The sequence below is a fragment of the Trachemys scripta genome, chromosome 8 (assembly GCF_013100865.1).
Source record: "Trachemys scripta elegans isolate TJP31775 chromosome 8, CAS_Tse_1.0, whole genome shotgun sequence".
Classification (NCBI taxonomy): domain Eukaryota; kingdom Metazoa; phylum Chordata; order Testudines; family Emydidae; genus Trachemys; species Trachemys scripta.
Window position 1 is genome coordinate 2,951,568 of NC_048305.1, and position 8,712 is coordinate 2,960,279.

The 8,712-nt window shown below is 48.5% G+C and overlaps 1 protein-coding gene across 2 annotated transcripts in view; it reads right to left on the bottom strand.

Annotated features, from left to right (window-relative positions):
* Nucleotides 1-630: 630 nt before the first annotated feature.
* The window catches only part of CYFIP2 (cytoplasmic FMR1 interacting protein 2), a 75,246-nt gene continuing 67,164 nt past the window's right edge, over nucleotides 631-8,712 (bottom strand). Inside the window, exons 29-31 of one of the 2 annotated variants that reach the window (XM_034778720.1) lie at nucleotides 4,166-4,404; nucleotides 2,073-2,220; nucleotides 631-1,433 (exon numbers count right to left, since the gene is read on the bottom strand). In XM_034778720.1, the coding sequence (XP_034634611.1) occupies nucleotides 1,266-1,433; nucleotides 2,073-2,220; nucleotides 4,166-4,404 (555 nt within the window). In that variant the 3' untranslated portion in view covers nucleotides 631-1,265. The remainder of the gene's footprint in view (nucleotides 1,434-2,072; nucleotides 2,221-4,165; nucleotides 4,405-8,712) is intronic. The other variant, XM_034778721.1, reaches the window with a different exon arrangement.

An 8,712-nucleotide genomic window follows, 5' to 3' on the forward strand; every position in this document is an offset into this window, starting at 1 on the left:
TAGGCATATGTATTGGAGGAACTCATTTGAAACAAAGAAAACCGTCACTCAAGAATGGACACAAATTGTAGCTTCCAGCTCATTGTCGAATGTGGACATTTGATCCTTGGCTAAAAAACAAAGTCCATGTACATTCTGGAGGTAAGCCGGGCTGCCAGGATCATGGATTCCTCCTCCCACCCCAGGAATATAGCGAGTGGGATTTTCAGGTAAATGCAGCACACAGCATTCATTACTAGGAGATTTCATTGTTTACTCCCTCGTGGATATAGCTTCAGGGGGCACCTCTTTTGAATTAGTAGTGGGGATATGGTATGGAGTGGGAAACCACCAGGGTGGTATCTTGTCTTGTATTACTGATCGCCATATTTGGGGTTGGGAAGGAATTTTCCTCCAGGGTAGATTGGCTGAGCCTCTGGAGGTTTTTCGCCTTCCTCCGCAGCATGGGGCAGGGATCACTAGCAGGAGGGTCTCAGCCGATTGAAGTCACTAAAACACAGGATTAGGGACTTCAACGGTAGAGTCCAGGGAAGGGTCTTGCGGCCTGCAGCATGCAGGGGGTCAGACCAGATGATCATAATGGTCCCTTCTGACCTTAAAGTCTATGAGTCTATGAGTCTATGAGTCTCCCACCTCTCTGAAATGCAGACATGGTGAAAAGAGTGGGGAAATCTCCAACCCCAGGTAGGCAGTGATGCTAGACTCAAACTCTGAATCAACTTGGTTTCCTTTCTCTGGTCAGGCGACTTCTTCCTCTGTGGGCTGCCAAGTGAGAAGTGCCGCTATTGTGCCTCACCAAATGAGGGACGTCTTCAAACCCTCCTGCCGCTGTCATGCATCACAGGGGAAGTTCCACTTGCCTCGCCGCACCGGCAATGGGAGATGGCTTCTGGCCCTCTGAAACAATCAGCTCGTGACTGGAACCCGACACCTGGGACTCTAATATGGCTTCAGAGTTTTGGGTTCGACTGGACGTATCACAGAAAAACAAAAACAAAAAACCCAACCCACTGCATGGAAGAAAAGCACATCCTGCCCCCCTCCCACACCCAGTCTCAAAGCTACAGGTAAAGCCAACCACAGGGATGCTACAGCACATGCACTCAAACAGGGCCAGATAGGAAGATGTGTGTATCGGGTGTACCCAATCTCTCTTGTTGCCAGAGCCACATTGTCAAGTTTCCCCTTCCCAGTTCTTGTTCTGATCCAGTCACTCTTCCTCCCTAATCCCAAAGGGGTTTAATATCCACACTAGCACTTGCTGCTTAGCAAGTGGTAGCCAGGGACTGGTGGATGGGGGGCTGGAAGCAGCGCACGTGCTCAACCGTGGAGCTGTCTGTTTCCACCGACTTCATGTACTTGTTCAGGATGGCGAAAATCTCGTTGTTCAGAATCTGATACTTCCTGATGCGGTCAGCCATCTTCTTCAGGGGCTGGAGAGGGGAAAAGAAGGGAGAGAGATGAAGCAATCCCTCTTGGTCAGCTGGAAAGCATCAACAGTACCACGAGCCCGCTAGTAGGAAACCTCAGTGGGGCAGTTACTACCCCATTACATTTCTACCTCGCTCCCCACAGTGAACGCGAGTCACCTCCATTCTGTGGGCCCATGAGTCATGCCAAAGCACGACAGGGCCAGTAGGCGGTAGTCAGAAGAACCCAAGTCTAACCTCATTCCCCCCTCTCCCCGACTTACTTATTGCTAAAGCCGGTGCAATTACAGTATGGCTAATGGGCATTATTAATTATTATTTGTATGCAGCTCCCCGCGGCCAAGCTGAAGGTCCCTGCTTTAAGAGCAAAAGGGTTTAGTTCCCGTGCCCCGTTAAAGCCGTGGCTTTTCTGCTGCAACTCCAGGTAGGACTCCCACAGTGGATGGCTCTAGCCCATTCTGGGCATTGTTTAAAGGCACAGGGTAACACTAGACACGCCGGGTCCCCCGTTGGGGATTCAGCACCTTGTTGTCCACCTGTGAATAACAGCGAGATCCTACTATGGTGCCAGAGCAGGGAGAGGGTAGCTTTGCGTTTCTGACCTTTCAAAAGGGGGTGGGAGGTGGCTGTCCCTGGCCTTACCACGTTCTTGATGATTTCATCCTTCCCATCCTGCCTCTGCACCTTCAGCAGATGGTAACAGAAGTCAAAGAGGTCGAAGCGCCGCTGCTGCCCGAGGAGAACAATGACGGAGCAGCCTGCCCAGTTCAAACCGTCTCCAAAGCACTGCCTGGAGAGGGCCAGAGAGACATGAGAGGAGCTATTTAGAGAAGGGTTGTCCCACATGATACGAGTCACCTTCCTCACTGAATTCCTGCTGTCTCGACTCTTTCATACAGCTACCGTGTAGATGTGCGTGAGAGCAAATGAACTAAAAAGCAGCCGTGCGAACCCCAGTGGAGCCAGCCTGTCTTCTCGAAGCTCAAAGCAGGCAGCATGGCCTAGCAGACAGAACTTAGAAGACCTAGTTTTTATTCCCAGCTTTGACAATGAGCTGCTCAGTGACCTCCAGCAAGTCCCTTCCTCTAGCTGTGCCTCAGTTTCTCTTCCCATCTTTTAGCTTCCTATTTAGCTTGAAAACTCATTAAGGCAAAGTCTGTTTCGCTGTCAAGTATCAGGGGGTAGCCGTGTTAGTCTGTATCCACAAAAACAACAAGGAGTCCGGTGGCACCTTGTTAGTCTTTAAGGTGCCACCGGACTCCTTGTTGTTTCTGTTTCGCTGTGTTTGTACAGCACTATGAGGCCTTGATCTTCGCTGGGTTCCTTAGGGGCCCCAGTAATAGAAATAAACAACAACAGGATGCAAATTGGGAGAAAAAGTTAAAACAAACCTTCCTCCCCTCAAAAACTAAACAGACCAGAAGGCTGCAGCTAGGCCAGGGGTTCTCACACTTCGCTGCACCGCCACCCCCTTCTGACAACAAAAATTACGACATGACCCCAGGGCGGGGGAACCAAAGCCTGATTCCCACTGCCCCGGATGGGGGAGTCAAAGCCAAAGGGTGTGGAAGGGGATCAAAGCCAAAGCCCAAGGGCTTCAGTCCCAGCCAGGGGGCCTGTAACCTGAGCCCTGCCACCCAGAGCTGAATCCCTCAGGCTTCAGCTTCGGTCCCGGGCGGTGCGGCTTGGGCTTCATCCCCGAGCCCCAGCAAGTCTAAGCCAGCCGCACTTTGAGATCCTGACCCACAGTTTGAGAACCGCTGAGCTAGGCTAAGGCAGTACAATCTCACTTCATCGACAAGGGGTTGTTTCATCACCACCCTTATTGTGACTGTGCAGAAATGAAGGGAAAATATCAATGCACTTGGTGTAAGTGGAAGAGTCGTTGTGAGATCTTCCTTTACACTAGGGATAACCCTGGTATCTTACACCGCGCTCCCTCTCTCTCTATTGCCTCAGGCTGTGGACGATGTAGCTGCCGGTGGCTCCATTTGTCTGCATTTTCATCTCAGTGCCTGTCCTCACCTCATGCTCTATCCTGGCTTTTACACTTTCTGTGTGAATGTTAGTACTTGTGAATGATGCCAAATCAACAGCCCTGGAGACTGGAGTCCTCTGCTCAGCCACAGAACAGGCCCAGCCCAATCTCCCCAGCTCCACTGCATCCCTAAGCCGTAGGCAATGCAGCGTAGTGACCAGCACACTGCACTGGGACTCAGGAGACCTGGATTCTATTCCTGGCTCGGCCTGTGGGGTGACTCTGGGCAAATCTGTGCCCTCATCTATACAGGGGATAATGATCCTGACCTGCTGTGAGAGCTACTAACAGTTACTACGCCAGAACAAGGCATTATTATTCTAGTTCTGTGTCTCAGCCCATTGTATGCCTGGCCTCTCTTTGTGGGGCTGGCTTTTGTGACTGGGATATCAGTTCCCTGGCAACGCCAAAAGTATTTCATATGGGCTGCCATTAGACAGTCCTGCCCAGCTGCAGCGGGCTTTGAACTGGCAGTGGAGGTAAAAGGCTCTGTATTACATTACTGATCCGTGAGCCATCCAATCCCCATGCCCCTGTGTTATAAATGATGCTCTAATCACCAGCTAGGGTTCCACATTATCAGAACATGCTTCTCTGACTAAGAGCCTGGGTATCCCTCACAATCCCGGGCATGCCCAGCTGGCACACGCTAACCCACAAACAGCGCTGAGGCCAGCACCAGTGCAGGCAAACTCACTCTGCAGTGAACTCGTTTGTCCCCACGGGGATGCAGTATACGAACTGCATGGCACTCCAGAGCCGGTGGAACTCAACGCACTCATCCACGTGCATGACCCCGTTGGTAGGGGGAGGTCCACGCCAGATTGGGTCCTGCAGGTAGCTGCGAATGCGCGTCAGGATCACCTCGAACATGGAGAGCCCGCAGCACAGCCGCTCCTTGGTCAGCAAGTCACCCTCCCGAGCAATGGCTATTTGCTGAGAAGGAAGATAACCACAGAAACAAAAGCGGATGTGTAAAGACCTCCCTTTTGGAATTCTGCACTGATCTCTACCCTGCCTCTCTCAGGTCTTTCATATTTCATATCATATTCCATGCAAGACCAGACCTTACCGTGGTACGCCCCTCCTGAGAACAGCCATCCCACTTAGGATAGGGCAGAAGAATATAAAGGACACAGTCCTCAAATATTTTTCATAACTCTAAACATTTTTATCCTTTGGAAATAACTGAATACCTTGGAAGTTAGAAGCTGAAGTCTGTTTTCATCCAGAAGCATTTATCCTCAATCCTGCCTGCACACTGCTATGTTACTGTGGGACTACTCATGACTGCTGGACTGCATATACTGGATTGTTTCTGTCATACCACTCATGGATAGTAGACAATGATCCCTGCTCTGTTACTGTAGGGTGATTGGTGAGACGTGAGCTGTGCACACTAGTTTGTTATTATCGGCATACTCCCTGTACACTCTTGTTTGCTATGATAGGGTTGTTCATAGCAACTGATCCAATATGGTGTGTGCAAATACCTAATAGGCACACCCAGTTAGACATGTGCAAACATTGGTATGCAACTGTGCACGTTTAGCTTTGAAAAACTGGTTTATGCAGACTTTGAAAACAGGCTGCAAGAACAGAGAGGATGTCGGGTACATTTTGGTTCTCCCAGCCTTGCCATGATCTCTTTAAAAAACAGGCAAGGATGCTGTAAAATTCTTGGCTCGTTTTCTAGGCAGGATTAAAAAAAAGCTCTGAAAAATATTTGAAGCCACCAAAAACTTAGTACTGGGGGAAATAAAGGTATATTTTAGAAGACACTTGAGGTAACCAACTTCATGAACTTTGAGGGGGGGCTGGAGGTGAAATGTATAGCCGTACTGAGAACTGAATAATACCTACTCTCAGATACACCCGTGCAAATCTGGAATAGTTCCACTGACATCAACAGAGTTACCCAGATGCACACTGTGTAACAGAGCAGAATCTGGCCTCATTTCATCCCCCAGTGACTGTCACTAACCCTAAAAAAAAAGGTGATTTAGGGCATAAAAGCAACGGTGTCCTTCGCCCTAGCAGAGCAGCTCTGGTTATTGTCTGTAGCAGCAGTGAGTTGTGCTAGTTTGAAGAGTATCATTAGTTAACTTTCCTTTGGCTCTTGTAATTGTTCTGTTTCGTGCCATTTCCACCTGCATTGTTGACTCCCACTGCTTCCTCCCAGGGCCCGTGCAGTCAGTTAGGAAAATGGTGCATTGAGTTACAATTACATTTGCCAAGCGTAACAGGGTAAATGGAAGCATAGCTTCGTTCCCATGCCTGCCTGGCCAGGGAGTCAAAATGTGTTGAGTCTGCTGTGGTCCCAGAAGATCACCCTCGTTTGAGTGTTTGTCGAGGCGTTTTATTCCCATGGACAGAGCACTTTGCTCCTGGTGTTACATGGCACCTGCATGCACAGCAGATGTGGCACTTTCTAGCCCTACTGCCCATGCTAGGGGGTTTCCTGTGGCTTTAAGCAGTTGCTATATTTCTGACTATCCCAGTAGCTCCTATATCGAATACATTTTTATCCGATCAGGATCAATACTGGGGTTCCAGGGACACGGTCGCAGATGGAAGGGACAGGGGCATGGCCCAGGTAGACAGTGAGAATGTGAGCGTATTACTTACGAGACTGCATCCAAATTAATGTTGACTTGTGGGGATCTGGTTTTGGAAACATCTGGGGCTCATTCTGCTCAGCTGATTGGCCTAATAAGTAACATTTCAGCCACCTACAGAGACAAATCTAGTGGCAGTGGATCCAGCCACCCACTCTGTCCCTTTTGCTGCCCTAAACCACAGGTCCCCACTAATCGAAATCCAGGCGCTCCTGAAACTCGTCTCCACCAGACGTTTAAAAAGCCCTGGCCGTTTCTTGACACCCCATTTCATTAGAAGTGCTTTATGCAGGCAGTAGCCTAAAGCCTTTTTGTTTGGTAAATATTGAAACTGGAAGTTCTACTGCAGCCACAAGGACAGCCTGGTATCATAAAAGCACAAGGCAATTAATATTCAACGAAGAGCAAATATACAGAGAAAGTCAAGGGAGAGTACAGATTCTGCAAGGCAGCAGCACCAGCTCTAAATCTGTTAAACTTCCGAATGTGGGTTTCACATAACTGCTTCACTTCCCCGGTGCTCAGACACCAAGCTGGTAGTGGTGGCCGGCAGATATGCCTTAGTGGATAGGGGGGTAGAGTGATTCCTGCTGTCCTGCAGAGCAGTGTTGAACTCACAACTGCAGCATGCTTGTAGCACGGCTGCTCGGCTAGCATTTCAAGGCTAAAATACTGAATGGGCCCACACCAATGTGCCCACTACATCTGCATGCAGATGGGCTGGTGGGCACAGAGCCCGACCTGACTTTGGTGTCTGCTCAACGGGCTGAGGGATTGTATTATTTATGAACAGTGTTACTGTTTGTGGGATCCATACGCCATGCACACCCGTTTCAGTGTGGTCAGATTGTCTGGAATGAACTAGTCCAATAATCTCAATATAGGATTTGTGAAGAAACTGTAAAAGGACCAGTTCTGCCCTCAGACGCGCACACCGGGCTACCAGGGATGAAGCAGGATCCCCAAGCATCCATTCAAGGGCAGACTTTGGTCCTATGGCTGATCATCAGAAAGCCTTGATATAAGGCTACTACTGGCGTCTGGCTGCCCACCAGGCTAACGGCAGCCGGAGGGCTATACTCGTATATCAGAGTCAGACCTAGAGTCTGAAGTCCCGTCACCATGTCCCAGTTGTAAGAAACACGCCTGTGTCGTGTCTGAGATACCAAACTCTCGTGAATAGCTTTACGGTGGGAGGGTGAGGGCAGCATATGACTCATAAGCTGCAGCAACTAAGGGTGGGCTTGTCAGGAGGGCCCAACTCTACTCCCACTGAGCTCCACGGTTAACCTCCCACTTCCTGCGGGGGGAGAGGGGGCAGTTAGGCTCACTCTGCTAAACGTACATTTTCTCATTCTTGTTGGGGAGTTTACTCAATGAGCCATTCTGGCACCTCGGAGTCTGCATTGATCTCACATACAAATGCTGATTTATGTCCTGCTCACTGCCTGTTTGCTTGTCATTGTATAAACACAGTCTACACGTAGCCCCCTTTTAATGCACAAACCATCTACAGCCTGGGCCAAAGCCATGGAAAGACTCTCCCTGACTTCAGTCGGTATTGGATGAGGCCCTTAGACCACAGCGTTTATTATGTAAACTGCACAGGACCAAATTTTCATTAATGGCATCCAAACCCGAACAGCTGAAATGTGCTTGTAAGTTTCCAGACACCTGCTTTTGGGTGCCTATGTCTTCTGTGCACAAAAACATTGATGTTTGTGTCCAAAACTGCATTTCCAGGAGCAGAGGGGCACTATCAACAAATACAGTTATGTTTATTTACATCGGAGTTTCTGAGTGCTCATAACTTTGGTTCCCAAAAGTATGTACGTGAAGAACTTGGGAACACACTAGAGTGAGTTAATTTTAGTGGGGAAAATGAAATATCTTTTGTTTGATCATAATAAATATGGCAAAGAGAAGCAGCAAGTGGACTTTATACAGTAGAATTTAAGGATGATTTTGCAAGGAAGGATAGACACACACACATAAAAGCACAGTGGTGATTTATATCTCAACAATGCCCCTTTACAAAGGGAACTACATGGGAGATGAGAAGTGCCCACAAATCAGAACAGAATCCTTTGCTACACTTTCTGTTTTTTTGTTTCATATTATACCCAGAGATGCAAAGTTCCACATGACCTTGAATTATAAATACGATCCACTGGAAAATAGGAAAGTTAATTGCCTGGATCCTGTCCACAGATCTGTCACTTTTTATTGCTGGATGTTCATTCCAGCTACAGAAAATTACTATGTGAGGAAGTTAATCTAATTCAGTGTCTCAAATACATCGTATTCTACTAACTACAAGAAAGCAGGATTTTGATAGTGACACTGGGTGAAATCCTGGCCCGACTGAAATCACTGGGGGTTTAGCCATTGACTTCAGTGGAGCCAGGAGTTCAACCATTATGTTTGTTTATTTTGGTGAGAGATTTAAAAATGGTGTCATAACTTCAGCATAAAATATAGATCTTTCCATTAAGGCCCCGATTCAAGAAAGCATCCCTATGCAGGAAAGCATTTAAATCAGTGGTTCCCAAACTGGGGTCGCCGCTTGTGTAGGGAAAGCCCCTGGCGGGCCAGGCCGGTTTGTTTACCTGCCGTGTCCGCAGGT